The sequence below is a fragment of the Aphelocoma coerulescens genome, chromosome 5 (assembly GCF_041296385.1).
Source record: "Aphelocoma coerulescens isolate FSJ_1873_10779 chromosome 5, UR_Acoe_1.0, whole genome shotgun sequence".
Lineage (NCBI taxonomy): Eukaryota > Metazoa > Chordata > Aves > Passeriformes > Corvidae > Aphelocoma > Aphelocoma coerulescens.
The window spans coordinates 24,682,227-24,703,817 of NC_091019.1; the positions used below are offsets into that span (position 1 = coordinate 24,682,227).

The 21,591-nt window shown below is 37.1% G+C and overlaps 1 protein-coding gene across 19 annotated transcripts in view; it reads right to left on the reverse strand.

Annotated features, from left to right (window-relative positions):
- Positions 1-204: 204 nt before the first annotated feature.
- The window catches only part of LRRC4C (leucine rich repeat containing 4C), a 513,517-nt gene continuing 492,130 nt past the window's right edge, over positions 205-21,591 (reverse strand). For 18 of the 19 annotated variants that reach the window (XM_069017154.1, XM_069017152.1, XM_069017148.1 and 15 more), the window contains one exon: positions 205-2,813. In XM_069017154.1, the coding sequence (XP_068873255.1) occupies positions 855-2,771 (1,917 nt within the window). In that variant the 5' untranslated portion in view covers positions 2,772-2,813 and the 3' untranslated portion in view covers positions 205-854. Of the gene's footprint in view, positions 2,814-14,363; positions 14,389-21,591 lie in introns of those variants that run through there. The other variant, XM_069017161.1, reaches the window with a different exon arrangement.

Consider the following 21,591-nt stretch of genomic DNA (forward strand, 5'->3'; position numbering starts at 1 on the left):
ACTAAAATAAAAACTGTGCTATTCTTCCGGAATGATCCAAAATGGTTTAATTATTCTCTTTAAAGTGATTGTGTTTTGGACCATCAGAGCAGATTATCATAGGAATTTTAACAAACTTTTGATGTTTAAAGCCACACTAAGAATGAGCTATATCCAAGTACAGAAAAAAACCAATATTTTATTTATAATCTTAGTTTAGTGTTTGAACTACAAATTCTGGTTCTAGAATTGCTTAAAAGATCATGGGTTTTATAGGCTTTCACAAGTAAATTAATTTTTTGGCTGGTTTTTTTTTTACTTTTTTTTCCATTTTTTTCCACAGAATGGTGCTTTCGGTAAATACAGAGCAAATCATTACATGGAGAAAAAAAAGGTTTACTTGTTTGTTTTTCTCACTCGCAAAGTTACTGTTATTATTCCATTCTCTGTTGAATGATTTCAAAAAGGGCATGAGAAAACAAAAGAAAAAAGAGAAAATGACAAAATAGACCGAATCTCACCACTAGAATTCACCATAAAAATTCCCAAAGTGTAACAGAATTCTTACAAAATTTCCTAGATCAGTTCTTTTAGGGAATCAAGATCTCCTATGAAAAATATGGCAAATGGGAGTCAGGGTAGGTTGGGCAGGAAAACGGGAACGAGGAGGGTAAATAACTGCAGCAAAAACAGGTTCTGAGGAATACACATAATTTTGTCTGCTTTAGATCACAATAGAATTTTTAATAAATAAATTTCTTTTTCTTTGTAAAGACACTTTTGAAACAGTAGATTTAGCCCAGTCATTTGTGTCATTTGTTTTATAAACCATCTTTTGTTGTCCCCCCACCCCACCCCTTAATGTCATAAATGTTTTAGATTTGAGTCTCTTGAACATTGTCTTTCGAGTTCATTCGGATCAATAACGGTTCATGCACTGAACTGTGTATTGAATTTATTGTGTTAACTGTTGTTGTGTGGTTGAAAGGAGATTTATAAGAGTTATAGTGATTTAGGTGCTCATGCTCTATTGCTGGCATGGGCAAATGACTCTCTATGGGTGTGTCACCTGTAAGCTCATCATCCACATTAATGATCTCTACAGTCCGTGTTGGAGCATGATGGTTCTGCCGATGATGCTGTTTCCTCATTTTGTAGAAAATTACCAGCATCACAGCAGCCATGAGAGTGATAGCCACAAAACAACCAATTATGATTTTGGTAGTCTTCATAACCTCGTCTATTCCCGGGATCCCGTTGTTTGCGTCCGTCACAGGAATGGTGAACGTTTTTTCTGTGGATCTTGTGCTCTGTGGAGTGAGTGAGGTTGTCATGTTAATGGTTTCCCAGTTGGTAACTGGTGTGGGCCCAACCTGCTCTGTGGTCTGTGCCTCATCCTGAGAAGGTTCCACAGTCTCTACCGTGACGGTTGAAAAGTACGTGTAACCAGGGTTATCCAGGGCAGTCACATTCAGCGTGGCAGAAGCTGTGGTATTCCCAACAGAGTTACTCACCATGCATGTGTACAAACCCGTGTCTTGCACAGTTACCTTTGTAAAATTTAATGTGCCATCACTGAGCACAGCAATCCGAACTCTGTATGCCCCATGCGTCATTACAGATCCATTTGGAGTAATCCAAGATACAGAGGTCAGGGAGGTTGATGCCCGGCATTTCATCTCTGCAGCCATGCCTTCCGTGACGTTGAGGTCTGCTGGCGGCTCCACTATGACTGGAGCATAACATGTGAAGTAATTCAGGTCCAGCTCACCAATGTACCTTCCTTTTAAACTGGGAGGCGTGTGGCAACGGGCACAGCATGCAGTATTGGAGGGTGCCTTGTCTTTAATCCACCAGCTGAGCCAAAGGATATCACAGTTGCAGTTCCAAGGATTGTGATGCAAGTGGATCCTTTCTAGGCGGAGTGGTGTGAACAGGTCATGAGGCAGTAGTGTTAAATTGTTGTGTGCCAGGTTGATCTCTACAAGTGACTGAAGGTTATCAAAAGCATTCCTTTCTATCACTTGAATCTGGGACTGTATCATCCACAATTTCTGGAGATGCATTAACCCTTGGAAAGAACCTGGCCGGATAGCAGTCAGGTGATTCCCAGAAAGATCTAACTCATCCAGTTTTACAAGCGGAGTAAGGTTAGGAATCTCTCGAAGATTGCACATGGCAAGGTTCAAATACCTCAAGTTGGACAGACCTTCAAAGGCACCTTCTGAGATGTATGAAAGCCTTTTCAATTCCCCCAAATCCAACCTCCGGAGAGAAGGGATTCTGTTAAAAGCATAAGAAGGGATGCTCTCAATGGGGTTGTTTCTCAACCACAGTTCCTTCAGTTTTGACAGGTATACAAAAGCCCCATTTGGGATAGTGGTCAGACGATTGTCAAAGAGTTCCAAAGTGTTGAGATTGGCCAGACCATTGAAAGCCCCTATTTCAATTGTTCTGATGTGATTCCTACTGAGCTGCAGGATTTCTAGGTGCCTCAGATGCTTGAAGCTATTAACTTTAATGATTTGGATCTGGTTCTCATGGAGATTGAGTAGCCGGGTGTTGGTGGAGATGCCGTCTGGCACGTCTCTCAGATTTTTCCGTACACAAATCACTTTACTGAACTGGTTGCTGCAGGAGCAGACAGATGGGCAAGTTTGAGCCCTCACTAGACCAGCCACCACAAGAAGCTGAAGAGCCAACAGCACCACAAGCAGGGGGTCAAATAGGGCCCTGTTAAACCTAGGACCTATCATTATCTGCTGTGGATGTAAGGTCATCTTGTTCAACATTCATAATTTATTTGGTGTTGGTCCTTCTGGAGTTTGAATCGTCTGAAAGAAAGGAAGAAGGGAGAAGGAGAACATTAAATAAATCTCAAATAAAAGGCTTCTCAAAGCCTTTCAGTCAGCTCTACCAATTTCTTGAAATTCGATAGTGAGAATAGCTACAGGATTTCTAATATTATTTTTCTGTACAGATATGTATATCAGCTGCAACTGGCAGTGAGATAAGAAATAACAAGACATTAACTCTTCCTGAACATTCCAATGTAATGCACATAGGTGGATGGCAGATAAGAAGTTCAACCACAGTGAATACCTAAAAGAAATATTGTAACTCAAGGGAGAGGTAGAAGAAATGACAAGCATGTCAAAAGGCAAAAGTTAGTAACATAGGAATCTACTAAGATAGGATATCGGAGTATTCAAGGCATTAACCTTTTTTATACATTGCAAGACAAGACAACAGATAATATGAAAACGAGTGGAGACTCCTGTCTGGTGTGGGTAAAAATCTTTGTCTATACAAACAGGATTCCTGAATCAGCGTTAAACTAGAAGTAAGTCTCTAATACTGAATGTCATGCAGATGACAGTGCAAGATCTTGCCTATAAGAATTTAAAAAAAAAAAAAAAAAAAAAAAAAAGAAAAGCATGCAGAGCATCAACCAATTTAATGATATTTCCTCTTCAATTCTTTTGTTTGGCACCAGCATCAGAGAAATACTCATTAGCAAATGTGTATGAACACAGAAATAAGAATAGCCATTTAAGTGCTGAAAAATATCCCTGTAGCTTCAGGGTTGGCAGTTTCACCAGCATCTTGAAAAAAACCTCAAAAAATTCTTACTGCAAGGGGAAAAAAGACCTTTACACTACAAATGATCATTACCATTTTAAGAACTTCAGTACTGATTCATTTGTGGCAGTTTTTATAGTCCCAAGCCTTTGGTTCATTTTCAATTTGCTGCTCAGTTCAAGATTCCTCTGTTGCTGAGATTATTGAAATTTCTTATAAATCAGCCAAAAGTGAAATCTTAGAAATTACAGCAAGGTTTAAACACATTTATAACCTAGAGCACCCAGATGGATAGTACATATATATTCAGTAAAACAAAATACCGTAAGGCAACGGTTTTCCACTCCAGGTTCCAAATGGATTCATTATGTGTAGAAAAAGATCTTTCTTAAAAAAAATAAATAAATAAAAAACGAACCAGGAAAAATATATTAACTTTCATCTCACAACAATTCATTTAATGAAAGACTTTTTTTCTAATTATATATTCAGACAATGTGGTTTTGAGAATTCATTCCTGCATTTTTAAAAAACCTGCTATAAGGGTTCCGAGCTAGCAAGTGTTCTCATCTCACTTTTAATAATTTACTGCAGAGAAAGCCAATATAATGGTTAAAAAACTGTGAAGGGAACTAGAAAGTCTGGGCTGTATCTGTATGTTTGATCTCTCTGCATATTTATAAAACATCATTCTTGTTATGAAAGATTCATGAAACTAATATGTTTTGCAACCTTGAGCAAGTCACTCAGCTTCTCTCTCTGCAGCTTACATTTCTGTCCCCTGGCTCTGGAGAACCCTGTGGCTGTAGTGTTAGATGTTACTGTTCCCACCCCTCCATCCCTTCCCTCTGCCAAAAACTGTACTCCGGAATATCAGCTTCATGGATTTAGGATAATGTACTAGACGATGAAGGGTAGCTGCTCTCCACACCTTCCTTTTTACTGCAGGCTCACAAGGTCACTTATCTCTTCAGATGTGCTGAATAGAATGCATGGAGAAACACTCTAATCACTAACATTCAAGTTTGCTTGTATCAAAAATCCAACTGTAGTAAAACTATCTTCAAAAAGCAGGTGAAAAGGCCATAGCTCCCATCTTTCTTAAACAGTTATGAAGAAAAATCTGCCATTGTGGTCAAAAGAATTATATTAGAGCCTAATATCAATTTTAGGGTCCTTAGTAAAGATCTGTCACCCATTAATTTTGCTGTTGAATAGTAATTAACCATCATCTGTGATAGTTAATGTGATTGTCTTAGCATTTTTGTCACCTTTTTTTTTTTTTTTTTTATTTTGGTGCTGTAATTTGTTTTTCCTTTCTCACTTTAAAATTTCTTCTAAAACTTATCCCCTAAGGACTTGGACTGAATAATGAATTCCATTAACAAGTAATAAAACAGACACAGAAACACATCAAACCAATTATTTTACCACTGCACTGGTGCAATGTTTTTGTCTTCACTGGAACGGGGATGAGAACTCAGCTTGCTATGTCTGCCTTCAGAGCTGCCAGCTATCCTTGTACAAGGCTGGTGTGGCACAGGCAGCATGTGGGGCTTGCAGAGATGCAGGAATCTTCTTCTCAGACCCATTCACTATTAGAGGCCAGCTTTGGAGGATGTCATATTGTTTCTCTACCTTTCTTTTTGTGACTTTCTGCTCTCAGTCCTGTATCCTGGATACCCCGAAGGATCAGGAAAACGATGGCATTTGAAGGACAAAAAAGTGCAGAGAAATAAGAGAGGTCATGGGAGAGCAAGCACCCTCAACATCAGACAGTGTATGCACCAAGTCCCTTCAGCTACTCTTTTCTAGCCTCCATAAAGCTGATGATCCCAAGCCATGCTGCAAGCACTCCCAGGCACTTTCCTCCTGTTCCAAGTACTTGAACCTGATGGTATCTCCCACAATTTCCTTTACCTAGTTCTTTATGCAGCAAATCTTCCCTTTTTCATCACTACACATACACTCCATGGGGGAAAAAACTATAATTTTACTCGAATACAGTACATCATTATAACAAATAAATTATCCAGTTATGAGACTGATCAAATATTGTCTGATCCAGACCAAAATGTTTCCATTGTCTCAGTTGCAAAAAGATTTTTGAAAGAAATGCTTTTACCTTCTTAAAATAAATTCCCTATACCCTTCCTATTTTAGGTTATTGACTGAAACAATGAATCATTCACGTAGAACAGCTTTTTCCTTGTGCTGAAGGCCAAAATCGCCTGTGTCTGTTTCATTTACTGTTCTCCCTAGTCCTGAGCTAGGGATGTCTCAATCAAACATATGCCTCAGTACAACAACCTATCAACGACCTCCAGGGAAATCTGACACTGTCAGGTTTCTGTAAAATTCAAATCTGCACATTCTTCAAATATAAGTTTGGTTACTGACCAATTGATAGCTTCTCTGAGTCTGTAAGTTTGAAAACAGGATCACCATTTTGTGATATGTGAATACAAAGTCCTAGATATGTTTTCACATATATTGGTATGTTTGATCTTTCTGTGTCTAACCCATCTCTTGCTTAATATTTAAGTACAAAATATCTATATTGCCATCCCTCTGCAACATTTTCCAGGAGACAGTGAGAGAAAATCTTAGCTTCTGCAGCCACCATTTGATTTCAATTTTGATTTATTTATATTACTCAATTTTTTTCCCTCTTCTTTGGCAATGCAGGAAGAAAAATGCAGTTTTTAGGACAAGACCACAGTAACTGTACTTGGTGCTGCTAAAGTACAGGGGAGCTGATGATCTGAAAAAATGACCATGACCAGCAGAAAATATACTAGGCAATACCTTGTTAGTCCTCACTTCCAACCAATGAGCTTTGCATGAGGCTGACATATGGCAGTAAGATTCCTAGTGGAAGGAAGAATGTAGTAAAAAAGGTCCTCTCTATTATACTGGTGGTTTTTCAGAGCTCAGAGCTTAAATATTCAGGAAGTCTTAGTGCAGGTATTTCATATCAGGTTAATTTTAAATCATAAATATCTTGGAAACACCCTGGAAAAAAAACTAGCCAGCACAAAATCAAAGTGCAAAATTAATTCAAAGCCTCGAAGAATGTTATGGAAATATTTTAATGGGCTTTACATAAAGATCCATCTGGAGCTCTGTACTAGAGTAATTTGCTATTCAATACCTATTTATGCTAGACACACATGAAGGTTTAGCTTAACAAACCTGCACATGGAACACAGACCATCAACCAGCTTCTTTAGTCTTTGTTGACACCTCTTTGTCTTCTAAGCAATTTTTTTTTCATTTTTATAGTACCAAAATAGCAACTCTATGGTCAATTCAAAAACACTAGTGCCCTCTGCTGTATAGACTAAAAATTTAGTTTAAAATGCTAAGAATTTCCTTACTGCACAGTCAGTTCCCCAGACACAGTACAATTATCAAATGTGTTTCCAAACATGACCTTAAGTCTGTCTGTGGCACAGCTCTAATTACCAAAGCATATATCATCTGTTATTTTAGCACAGTAATGTATATTCTTTTTATGGCCATGGACACATTCCCAGACATATATGGAGAGTAGTTTGTTTTGTTTTCTATTTGCACAGAAATAAAAAATCTTTTTTTTTGAAGTTGACATTTGATACGCATGTTCTCCTCTCTATAGCTTATCTGACTCTTTGTTACTCCCGATGTACTACACATTTTCCTCTGAGCAAAAAAACATTGCCCTCTTAAGATCCAGTGCAGAAGATGAAGCAAGGAATGACAGAGCTAATCTACCTCTGCAGCTATGCACAGCACAGCTCTCCTTAGGGACAGCTTGAAGGATGCTGTAGTTACGCTACTGAAATGTAACTTTGCCAAATGTGTGTGCAGAGACGCCTTCCTTATGGGCATTCTAACAGTACCCCCAATTCCATTTTTTTTTCTTTTTTTTTGGTAATTAGGTCTTGGGCCTGATGTGCTTTGTTCTCCCTTTGCTATACTACCAGGAGAAAGTGACTATGTTCACTCTGATTGCTGAAGGATTTTTCTGTAATGGGGGGCTTGGATTACAAAAGAGAATTTCCACACCATCTCCAAAGATCTGCCTAATGAGATATGGCAGGTGGCAAAGATATTTCCCCAAGCTCCAATGACCCTTAGCTGGATCACTGGCAGTTTCGTTGCTGTTGGCAGCTCAGACTTTGCTTTCTGTCTTGTCTGTGGGTCTATGAATAACTGTCTCAGCAGCAGAGCTGTGCAGTGCAAAGGCCATGGCTTTGTCCCAATATATAATTTAAGATACCGTATGATCTAGCACACTTTGGTTCATGCTGTACAGCTGCCATGAAAAAAATTGGCATGTGGTGTTACATGTACTGCATTGAAAATAAAGACAGAATTTATCAAGTATTGGGTGTTTAAACCATCACAGTAAAATTAAATCATCACAAATGCATCACAGTTAAGTCTCAGCTGAAAAACACTTAAATCACCAAAACTCTCCCTCAGCCATGTCCCAGAAAATTTCAGGATGAGAAGCATTCAAATCACTTTTTATAATTTTTTCAAGTTGACAAATATGTGGATGCATTCAGAAAATGCATCTTTGCTTCACTCTATATAGCACAGTTATGTATGCTGTACCTCACACGCTTTTAAAGAGGTTTTTTGAGAGAAAAACCCCTTGCAATGATATCTGCATTTTTTCAGAAAACAAGCCACTCTGCAGTTGCAAATTAAATAGCAGATTTCCAAACATGTGAAGAGCAGCTAGGTGCATCAAGCAGCTAATTATGCTGGGAAGTCTCTTCTGGTAGCATCAGCACCGGAGAATTGAAAATAGTCTCTGTATGGAACAGAGCTTGGAGTACAGCAATAAAAATAGGTCCAAATCCCAGGATGACCTTATACAGAAGTGACTCTTTTGACTCTCTTTTCAGGAACTCTGAATGCTCCAAGGGCCTGAGACTGATCCCCTTTTGGCAGCAATGCCAGCAGAAGCAGCCAAGGGAATTTCAGTGTAAAGACAAGCACACAATATGCTTTAGCTCCACAAAGTACCGAAGCACACAAGGGTTAATCTTTGTCCCAGAGCAGAGACTGAACTGTGGGCAGGGAGTTCCACTGGGGTCAGAAATCCTCTACCAACATCTGCTCTGCAAATGCTCCAGCAGCCTCACATGTGTGTCCCCATATGGCTGTGCAGGGTTGGGCCGATGGAACCACATTGCCAGGGATTCACTCACCATAACCTCCTGCCCACCTCGCCTCCCCCCTTTTCTCTCCTGAAATACCTTTCCACCTGGCTGAACCCTCGAGGACTAGAGCTCTCAGTTCAAGAGCAGTGCAAACAGTTTGCGTGCTGTTCCTTGCCCCTGCACAGTACAATGACACTGTTCCCTTTCTCAACAGGATGCTTTTGTCAATAACAAAAGAACACATGCAATGGTCTTAACAGAGCACTACAATGCATCATCATGCAAAAACAGTGAAATGGTTTACAGTAGATCTCATATCTTCCTCTTCCTAATCTTATTTTGTATTTCTTCATGGACTGACTCCTGTCTGAGGTGTTTGGGTTTTTTAAAACAGGCTAGTTTACAATGAAACCCCATGACTGCGACTGTAGAACTGTGTAACTTTATCTACATTCTTAAAAATCAGTTTTCCCTTTTCATTGCTATAGGACTTTAAAAGTCTCAACAACAGTTAAGGGAGCCAATAATCTCTAAACACCTGGGTGGTTTCAAAGCCCAGCAGTTTTTATCCATTTTTTATTTTGTTTTTAGTTAAATACAATGGAGGCCAAATAGGGCTAGACAGACAGCCCTGCAATGCAAACTGACTACTCATGAGACCAGACAAATCAAAACACAATGCAAAATATTCTTGTCTTTGCATGTTTCACTGTTTTGCTCTGGGACATAGTTCTGTGGGCCCTTAAAGCATTTAAGTGTAGGAGGCAGAGTGTATATTGCTGTACCCCAGATACTTCCCAGTTCTCTCCTGCAAGCCTTTTAAGACTCAGCTGAATCACTAAGACACTGATCTGAAAGACCTAAATGTGATTGGACACATTCAATCCTCCTGAATCACCATTGATTTCAGGGGAGTTCAATCAAGGATGAGTTTGACCCAGTCTGCCTTTTTCTTCTTTTCTTTCATTTTGTTATACAGAAAACAGCTTTATTTCACACACCTCATTTTCCAGCATGATTTCATGTTTTCTCTCTCATTTCTTCCTAAGGTTTAAAATTTTCTCTTTAACATCAGATAACAGATATGAACATGAAATAGATGTCTTAAAAATGAGAATTTGAGTGTACATGGGTCCAAGCAAAAATATTTGCATTTTAGCTAGAACTTAAGATATTTTACAGTGTTTGAATCTCAATCAGTCTGGTATTTGTCTTTATTTTTAAACATTATTTTACTCTTAAGCATCATTCGCAGTTTGTATCCTCAGTAAAACTAATTTCACAGGAAAATCATAGAAAACACCAGATGATATGTAAAGAATATTTCTTTAGGACAAACTTAGTTTTCTTAAGAGGAATTTTATGACTTTGTTGTCCTCTCCCTAGATGTCATTGGGAGAGGGTCAAGGGTGATGAGGACAAGACAATCCTAACTTCCCTATTCAGACTGTTCACAGTGGTATGAATAGGAGCAATCTATGAACTATTCACAATGAACTAAAATTCTTTCATAAAAACCACCACAATACAGCTTGGTTCTAGTGCACCCAGAAACATTTTAGAATTTTAATTGGAATTAACTTTTAAGTGGGTTAATTCTATTGCATTAAATCTTAGTGTGGACATTCTTATTTAGAATTTAATTTAAGCTAAATTGAATCAAGGCCACTGTAACTTCAATTAAGAGTGTCCATAAAAGGATGTAATGTAGTTTAGCTAGTCCCTTTTCAAAGTTAATTTGAATTCATTTTCTCGAGACCCCATGTAGACATTAGGAACTTTTGTTCTGTATTGACTTTGGCTTGATTCAAACCAATTACATAAAGGTAAAAAGGTTTTTTACCTCATCACTGATCCCCCTGGGTTACTGGAGTTCCATTTTGCTTCACTAATTCAGTTGATAAAATACATTTTCTCTGACATTTTGTTGTTTGTTTCATCTTTTATCTCTTTCTGGACAGATATTTATGTAGGGGAAAAATGTGGAACAATAGAAATTTTGCAATAGCCTGATAATAAAATTCTCTTAATTACAGAAGTCTGTCATGGTATCTCATGTGCCATCCATGATATAAGGGGCTATATACATACATACATATATATATATATATACAAGCACCTTCAAGATTTCTCTCTCTTATGGCAAAAATACCTCAATGAGCAATAATTAAACTGCACTATTTCTATAACTATGCTTTCTTAATTCTTTTTTCATTTATTATCAAACTAAAATCACAGATCTATGTTAGGAAGGCATCTGAGAACCACAACAAAATTAGCATAAAAACAACCTTTAATAGAAAATTATATGCTGTTCTAAAATACTGGTCCAAAACATTGCAGCTTTTATTCCTGTCATTCTGGGGTCATTTTTTAAAATACTATAGTATTTTTTTTTTTGGGTTTAGCAGTGATTTAACAACATCTATTTAGACATAGTACAGTCTACTTTATTTCAAAAATACTAGTTTTGGTCCAGTAGAATATTATCAATTTTTACACATGGAAACATTAAATCATAAATTTACATCCTTTTCAAAAAATGTATTAGAACATTTCAAACTGGTAGGGAAAATTCTGCACTTTAAGTATATGTAAGATTAAAGTTGGTATCTGTTCAAAAGTGGAAAGGCAAAAATGTGCAAGGCTCATGGAATCCAAGATGTTAGCTCTGATTCCTTCCAGAGTTTTCTCACTACTCACAAACTATAAAAACAGATGTGGGAAATGTCAGGTCAGAACAGCCTAAGAATGCATATATGAACATAGCCAGTATAATGAAGAGAAACAAACAAACAAACAAAATAAATTAGAGTATACACCTGAACTTAAGAAAGTTTCATCCTAATCTTAGAAAATTGGAATCTCACTTTTAAAGCCCAGAACATCATTTCCTAAATTACAATATTTGCATTTGTCTACTGAATGTGCTAATGCTGAATATTCTTGTACCCATACACATCATCCTCCGAGCTCTTGACCTCAGTAGATGATATAAACTAGAAGACAAAATATTTTACTTTGATAAACATATAATGCAGTAGCAGTTTACTACACTTCTCTACAGTTTGGCAACAGACATGCTCTGGTGAAATCTGAAGTAACTTTGAAAGATTTTACGATTATTTTGATATTTGCAAATCTGAGAATTGTCCATTTCAGTGGCATGAAAAGATTGAGTTTGTACCATAACAAGTGCTGGTTTTCCAAATGCATTTTGTATTATGTAAAACAGAGGAGACTGAGGGATGAAAGGAAATTATATTAAAGCAGCCATGGTAAACCTGCATCAATGTTTTTTGGGGTATGATTTGAAATAGATATCTGCCTAAATACTTCTATGCCACAGTGATGCATCAAGAAGTATGTTTTCCTGTTTTCCTTTTTTAAGTGCTGAACTATTTGATGCTGAGTTGGAGAAGTGCTTGGTAGGTATTTCATAACCTTGATAACTATAGGCTATATTGTTAGTATGTATTATTTCAAAATACCTTCTGGGTAAAACAGACCCAGCTAACAACACACTAAAGCACCAGAGTCCATTTTGCATCATTGCATTTGTAGTGGCGAACTGAGTCCAAATTACTCCCTCATTCTGTTAATAAATAAAGCAACAAAGAGAAAGAGACATGAGTTAAAAAGTTAAGGCTGCAAATAGCCTCGAGTCTGGCAAATGATGGTTAAACTTCTTGTCCTTGTAACTATGGAAACCCCTTAAGGTAAGAGTGGAACACAGGCACTTTGTGGTCTGCAATTTACAAGCTGTTTAATTATGAAGGAATATGAAACTGTTAGGGGCAATGCAATTATCATACTGTGATAGTGTTTTGAAAGAAAAAATAGGTACAGAGAAATATAAGAAGTTAATTTTTTGGAAAATTACTTGTTTTAGGACTTCTATGAAACTGCAGCACATTGTTTTTTACTGAAATCTGTGATTTTTTTTTTCCCCAAAGAGAGTGAGGAGCCAAAATTAGTAATACGACATTTTTCCATAATATCCCTCAGTAGATTCATAGTAATTATGTCCATTCTATGCTTCATGAACAAAACCAAGGTCAGGGTGTATTTCAATTAAACTCTAGGTGTTACTAAAGTGCAGTACAGCCAGAATAGCAAGCACATTATTACGAGATCTATCACTGCTGGGCAATGAACAGGTCACAGGTGCTCTTGCGTACGGCATTTGTACACCTTTAAATATTACAAGTGGGAGAATGCTTCAATTCAATTTAGGAGGCAGGTAGTGAAATAAAATTAAGAGTGAAACTATGTGATGACTCAGGGGGACTATAACAACTACTTACAAGTATTTTCCTGGATCTGAACAACAAACTTGGACCTGATAGTTCTGTTATTGGGAATTGCATGAATGTAGTGACCCCAGGGCCCTTTGCATACAATGGGAGTTTTTGGCATCAATCGATCACTCATTGGATTGCCTTAATTAGATGTCAGATATAAACACACCCTCACAAGCCCTCTGGAAAAGAGACAGGTAATATTATTCTCGTTTACAGCTGAAGAAACTGAGGCAATAATGGATAAAATCAGTTGCCAAAATTTAGCATGTGTATGTAAGACACTTTACAAACACGATCTTCACACTCCACACTGGCCAGATGCAACGCATATATTATCAAGTATCTGCTGCAAGTTGGTGACACTATAGATGGCAAGTCTGAAGAAATACTTTGGGAGTTTGAAACTAAAATTTATAATGCTATTCCTACTTGAAACTCATTGGACATCTCTTCTACCCAGAGAACAGACCACAGACATCAGTGTGGATCACTCGAGACCCAGTCCAATCCTTCTAACAACGATAATGATAAAATTACTGCAACGATAAAAACTGAAAGAAAATTCCTTCCATAGGATTGTGTATCTGGCAAAATGTGACATTCATTATAATTTGGGGTCATCCAACTAAGGAGATGTAAAGCCCTTGAAAAAGAACAACAGCTCACCTTCAGGGAACTAGCCTCAGTAGCTGAAGAAGGAAAGGGAAAACCAGCTGGATTTAACTCCATACAGCACCACTCTCTGTGCCCAGCCATCCAGCCAGGTTTTTACCCAATGAAGTGTTCACCTGTCCACACCATGGGAAGGTAGTTTCTCCAGGAAAATGCTGTGGAAGACGGTGTCAAAGGCTTTACTAAAGTCCAGGAGGACAACACCCACAGCCTTTCCCTCACCCACTAAGCAGGTCACCTTGTCATAGGAGATCAGGTTGGTCAAGCAAGACCCGCCTTTCCTAAACCCATTCTGGCTGGGCCTGACCCCCTGGTTGTCCTGTACATGCTGTGTGATGACACTCAAGGTAATCTGCTCCATGACCTTCCCTGGCATGAGGTCAGACTGATCTAAACTCCACAAATCAGCATTACGTATATTCTCTTATGTGTCAATTCTTCTCCAACAAACATATGTTTCTGACCTGGTAAAGGACTGATGTTGTTTCATGTACCACAGTACTGTTCAAAGACAACATTTCAGAAACAGTTCCACTCTACCGTGATTAATTACTACTGTTTTAATTTCTAGATTCCAATAGTAAGTTCATTAACCCCCAAATATCTTTGTATAAGGCACAAATCATAGGGTCAAACATGCACATATAAGATGACATTCGGATTTTACCTTAACAGGGAATAAACATCCTTCCCCTTTAGCTAGCTTAGTCAGGCTCTGGAAGAAAAATTAAAGGTCCAGTTTTATAACTGTGTCAGCTACTTTAATGTGGCAAAATAAAATAATTATGTATTTTTATATATTGGAGCATTGTTTTTCTATGCATGCCAAAATATGACACGAGCAAAATCCCATATCATCCATCCCAATGTTTTTTCTTGAGGTATCCAAGACATAATGCATATCATTTCAAAATATGTCATCTAATTCAAGAATTGATAATATAGATCTGCCTAGAAAGTTATCATTAACAAAGAGAGCTCTGAATGCAGCTTACTGAAAATCCAAGGCTTTAAAAGAATTTGTGAGAAAATTTGGCAAATTATATGAGTTATTTCTGTCCAGACCACCTATAAATCCAAGAAACATAAAATATAAACATAGAATAGATGCTATCTCTCTGGAACTTTATGCTACAATAAGTCTTACAGAGAAAAATAATAGACATGGTTTTAAAATTGATGAATACACATTTATTTAATGGAATATCTTCTCCATGTAGGCTGCTTATATCCTGCTTGTCAAGATCACCAACCAAATTCAAAGTATTATTACACCAATGTGAAATTCATATCAGAGCCAGGAAATCTAGCTTATAATACTTTAGCAGAGGATAATTTACACCATAGTGCTGTATATCTGCTTCAAGTTACCAACAGGCTCTAATGCCTAGTATCAGCAGTGCTGCCTGCTTGTTCAGCTGTTCAGACTCTTAAATGCTGATACACTATTCTATATTCATCAGCTCACTACACACTTGCATTTTTACTTAGTTCCATGAGAGAAAATCATAGGTAAAAATTTACTCCTACAGAAACCAAAAGGAAATTTGCATTTGGTTTCAGTGGAGTCATGAGTCCATGATGTGTATCAATAAGAATTTGTTATATAATGCCAATTGCAGATTATTGCTGATGTAAGCACTAGGGCTTTGATGACATTCTTTTAGGACAGTTTTCAGGGAGATGGAAATGTAATTTTCATTTAATTAAAAGTGTCACAGAACATAAAAGGAAAAAATAGTAACTGAGACAGCTAAAAAAGAGTTCCTATATATAAAAGTGTGCTATAAAAAGCCAGTAATATAATATTTTATAACATCAATATATTAATGCAGCTGATTTAAAGCAGCTGTCATACCTTATGGTAACAAATAGCTTCCAGAAAAGGAGAACTTTCCTGATAAAGGCCCGAGTACTGAATTCAGGTTATTTTTTTCATTCTGTACACTGAAAGACACAGAGTTACTACAGGAAAAAATACTATCTGGTCAATAGTTAAAGATAGTAATAAAGCACAACACAGCTGGTGAAGCTTTCATTCAAATACATGCATTTCTACATGCATAGCTATATCTAATACACCTAAATATACCTCAACACTATTTTAAAAAAGCTACTTATTTGTTTCCTATCAAGAAAATACTTTCTGAATTTCTGAATTCTAACTGTTGCTCTAGTCTGAGCACATAAAAACTACAGCTGAAGAACAAAATTGCTAATGTGTCTAGCTCTCTGCTCAAAACTCTTTCCTGGATTCTTGTCTATACTTCCTCCTCCAGAAAGATGCATGAGGACAAGGACATGAAATATTTTCAAGGAGTCATTAGCAGGCACACATGTAAGCACTTATAGTGGACATGGATAGTGCAGTCATCCTGTGAAGTATCTGAAGAATTTTGGCATCATCAGGCACTCTCTTCCCAGAGTATTTCACACCAGTTCCATGGGGTTGTGAGCTACTAAAGAAGTGCTAATATTGCATTTAAATATCAATGATACGCAGCATGTATATCCCCAACACTGCGATGCCTTGCAGACCTGCATTATGTAGTGGACTTTTTAGGCTGGAAGATTACATAATTAATTGCAGAGTGGATTTTGCTATTTGCCTATAGGCAAATATAGTTATTTGCCTATTTCCAGATGTATCCACTTCTGCAAGAATGGCTAATGGCAGCTATTACCAAGTAACTGGCTGTCAATGTCTGCCTTTGATCTGCAAGAATGGTTTTAAAACTTGGGTTCAAGCATTTTCAGAAAAGCACCTTAATTTCTTTATTCATATTGCTGTTCATATGCTCAGTACTTAAGAAAGCTCAGAAAGTGACAAGATGTAATCACAGCAACTAGAACCAGCAAAGACTACAAGGAGTTCCGTCTCACATTATTCACATAGCAGCACAGAGATTTCCTTTATTAGACCTGATTTCTGAACTGGGACCTAAATCTCAGAAGAATTTCATGGAAGACAGGACAGCTGCTGTGTATCAGAGATAAGGAATATGCACAGATTTAAGAATTTCCTCTAACACTGAAGTCATAGATCTAAATCTAAGCTATCACTAGCTGGGGGTGGGGGATGGTGGAAAAAAAAATTTACAGGGAAAAGAAAGTGATATATATAACACTTTCCTGCGGCTGCTCTTTATAATTCTTTTCCCTTTCCAGTAGAGTGAAGGCAATATTTTTCTCTGTAATTCTAGGAAATTGTCTGAATTTAGTCCAATTTCCCAGATGGGATAAACTGGAGTTGTTTCATTCAAGTCACTGAAACCAGATGATTTTTATTCCAGTTGAAGTTTGTGATCCTTGGAACCCTCTAAACTAAACTTATCCATTCTTGAAAAATAAGGTCTCTTGGAAGACCTTACAGCACCCTTCCAATACTTAAAGGGGCATACAAGAAAGCTGAAGAGGGACTTTTTACAAGGGCATGCAGTAATAGAACTTGAGAAAATAGCTTTTAAATGAAAGAAGGCAGATATAGATTAGATATTAGGAAGAAATTCTTTACTGTGATGGTGTTGAGGCACTGGAAAAGGTTGCTCAGAGAAGCTGTGGATGCGCCATCTCTGGAGCTGTTCAAGGCCAGGCTGGATAGGGCTTTGAGCAACCTGGTCTAGTAGATGTCCCTGCCCATGGCAGAGGGGGCTGGACTGGATGATCTTTAAGGTCCCATCCAACCCAAACCATTCTATAATTTCATGGGTTTATGAATATCAAGAGGTTTAGACAGCCAACTGCTATGAAAATGGAGGTTTTATAAAATAGGCCTAAAATGGTAAAGATAAGACTAACAGTTTTAACTATGTAATAAAGAATTCTGATTGCTGAATGATGAAAGGATAGTAATCACACCTTAAGAGTGGATCTAGTTTTGGTTCTTAAGAAACAAACTTCCCTTTTTCTGAATAATGAGTTATTTCCTTTCTTTTTATCTTTTTAAATCCTTAGTGACATAAAGTATAGGGTTACAATGGTAGTTATGAAATAAAAACAGCAGACATAATCCACATTAAAGGAAGACAGGTCCTTATCACCTCCTTTATAATGTGCTGTGTCTGGTGTACATGGAATTTAAGAGGTTTTACATTGACTAATAGATGACAATAGCTTAGAGTTATATATTGAATTTCATTTAGGTGTTTCCTTGTGAGTTTTAAATCCTACATCAACAAACAACATACAAACATATATATATATATATATATATATATATATATATATATATATCACAGTTACTTTATTCTCCACTGAAATCTAAGCATTTCTGGAGAGAATCATAGCAGGTTTTTTATAGTTTAACATGTTATATCAAGAAATACTGAAGACTTCTATCTTCAACTGAAATCAAAGGCAAATTTTAGACATGTGGGCTATATATCTATGCTCAAATTTGACAAAAAACAATTAGGGTAAACTTCCCTAGTGTTTTGGAAAATACATATTTGGAAAAGGATTCAAATACAAGTAGAGTGGATTTCTCATTCATTTCTCTATCATGTTAGAGAACAGTTATTTCTGCCAGAATAGCACTAGAGCACTGCTGCAGAATTAGCTTGGGAGAACAATCTGCTTTTATGAATTTGATAAAATAGCTTCTTGCAACTTTCCACTTTGTTCAGCAGATGCAATGGATCATTTTTGGGAGAGACAGAAAGCTAGGTATCCAATGGGAAGAGACTGGTACCTTACATCCTTTAGATAACAGAAAACTAAGCATATTGATAATCTTTCTATCAGTATTTGCAGAAGCATGTGCCAGACTCTTTTCCCTCACATTTGGTCTGAGTGAGACAGGGCATGAGAGATTACTTGGGAAACAGACATGAATTACCTTACCTCTTCCTCAGATAGTAAACCATCATTTGGTGGGATCTATTAACATCCAGTATCTGCTGTCCAGACTGCCCTGAGCAACATTTCTCACTTAGAACAGTAACAAATTAATGTTCAGTGGCAAATACTGGGATTTAAAGTCCACTCTATAGGTAGCCACAAGAAGAGAGAAAAGCTGTATTACAATCTTTTCATAATACTTTACAACTGTTTAAAGAGGGAAAGTTTTCTGCAGCTCCACAAAGCAGCCCAGCAAGACTTCAGTATATCAAAGTCAGAAAAACAGCTTAATAGTCTCCCCTTAATGTATAAAAGTGGCATAGTAAGTCACCTTTCCGTTTAATTAAGGGTCTTATAAGAACTGAAAAAATTCATTTTTCCTTCTTAAAGAATACTAAATCCTTCTGTTAAAATTTCATTTACCTGCAGCCTGGTGTCCAAGTTGCCAGCAATTTCTTTTTTTCCTTAAGTGTAGTACAAATTGCTAAGTACGTTCAAAATTATATAGCAGCAAAAATAAAAGATTTTTTTTCTTTTAATGGTTTGGGGTGCTTTTATTCTCACCAGGATCCCTCACATTTATACTAAATAACAGATTCATTTTTCAAAATGAAATTTAACAAGCCGTACTTAAGAGTGGGAAATGCACTTACTAGACCATATTCAATTGCTCTTCGATGTTATTCTTTATCTCCCAATTTTTACTAAAAGGTAAAGTAAGAACATACTAGGGAATGAGAGGAATCATTTTATTAGTCACTGCTGAACAATACGAACAGACAATGCAGGAACAGCAGACAGTATACCTGGAAGCTGGTACAGAGCTACTGCTGTCTTTGTGAAATTCTGATTTTCAGACTGTTGGTCCAAGGATTCTGAACTGGGATTTGCTTCACCTTCCTTGCAGACTACAAGGAGTAATGATCAACTCCATTTTCCGTGCAATGATCCTTGGCCATGCCACTCTGCCCATTGTATGGTGGCACAATCATCAAAAACATGAATAAAATTCAAAGATCCATACTTCAGCTAAAATGACCTGACTTTATTCCCCTAAGAAAAAGGTTCTTTTTTTTCTGAACACATGCTGAATTTTGCTATTTTTGGAATATTCTCTCAATGGGAAATTTCAATATCAATTCAGTGCATAGCGATCACTTCACTCAACACCAAATTAGTTATGGATGCTGAGCCAGTGCTCTATGTCATGAAGAATGCCTGTAGAAAGCCCTGACTGTGCTGTAATAGTGGTTACTGTCAAAAATAAAATTCACAGGCCAGATCCACAGCTTGTATAAATCAGTGTAGCTTCACTGGCACAGGCTCTGTCTCACTGCATCCATTTAAATAGTTTCTCAAACTCCTGATCCAATATTTTAATCCAAGTGCTGGTTCAGATAACTGGGAGCCAATGTACATACACTTAAGGGAAACAACAACAGCAACAAAGGATACCATCTCTCTTTGTTCACTCTTAATGAGCAAGAATGAAGATTAGTCTTTTAATATTTGTCTGGTAATTAGTTAATTACATTCTTATGGAAATTATATTTAATGCAGTATTTCTCAAATATGTTTCAAACTTATCGAAAGCAGGGTCATAAATATCCTCTACAACAATTTGTGTCTCTGTCCTTTACAATGACAATTGGATTTCTGTCACAAGGAATAAACAAGGGGAAGCTCCTAGTAGATGGGGATGATGGCTAGGAGGAATTCAGTGTTTGATATGCATGAGTCTTTACTCTGGAATGAAGACATTAAAAGGTTTAGATTATAAGTACTTAAATACAAATTTAATTTTCACTCCTCTCCTGATCAATTATGCCTTGCCAAAGCCATGCCAAAATTAACAAACAAATTCAGAATCAAAAATCCCAAGTTCAAGCTTTCTTTTTTAGTCTAAACAATGTCATTTTCACAATAGTATCAAATCCACCTTAGATATACTTTCATCAACAGCTACTAAATAATCAGCTATTTTGAACTGCAGAAACTGAACTAACCACTTTATCTCCCCTATTTTCCCAGTCACCTCACTCAAGGGTAACTCCTGTGCCATTGACCAATCAAGTGATTAAGAGGACTTCAGAAGAGAAGTTGGAATGTTTCTATGACATTGCTGTTTCCCACTTGTCCCTTCAGGCAAACGTCATACCCCTTAATTGTATCACATTCTCTTATGCAATATGCAAAAATATCACCTTTCTATTTAAAGTTACAGATCTCTGTTAAATATGAGTTAACAATTGGACAAGATAACAGCCTTCCATTATTTTGAAAGTTTGATCTTAGTGAGGCCTCACAGCACTTCCGTTGAATTAGAAAAAAAATGCATAAAACTATCAGGACTGCATTAGACAAAAGTACCTATAATCTTTGATGCTGATTCCTTTCTTACAGGTATGAGCTACTATTTTTTTCCTGTTACTTAAAGCAGCTGGCTGCAAAATCTGGAAAATGCAAAAGGAGCTTGCCAAGAGAATGCACTTCAAAAATTGTTCTGTAGTTTAAGATCAGTAGTTTATTGTCCAAAATGCATCCAAAAGTGCACTTTTGATATACTTTACAGTATCACTCCACATGTTGGTATAGGAAAAAAAAAATTATTCATACTCACTTTGTAGGGTAGAACTCTAGGTTTGCTGGAAATGAAAGTAGCATTTGTCCAAACAAGTCAGGCTTTCAGGGATTTCCCCCCCTATACTGCCTAGCCTACATGTAGTATCAGATTCCTGATGTAGATCAGTCTTCACAAGTTAATCTTAAACCTGTTACAGAAAACCAGAATTAAAACTTGGCTTTTGTAAGCAGTTTAGGGTTTTTTTACCCTGTCCCCTGCTCACTCACAGTAAAGCTGAATGGTGTATCTCACATTTGTCATTAGTTGCAACTCTAAGTTGAAGAAAACTATGTCCTGTGCCACATATAATGGGGTAATTCCTGCAATACATGTAGCAGAACTTTTGTGTTGCAGTACTAAAGATTATAAATTTACACCCTGCTGCTAAAAGATGCTGTTGGGGTCACTACTCAGTCTGAGCTAAAGCTGATTT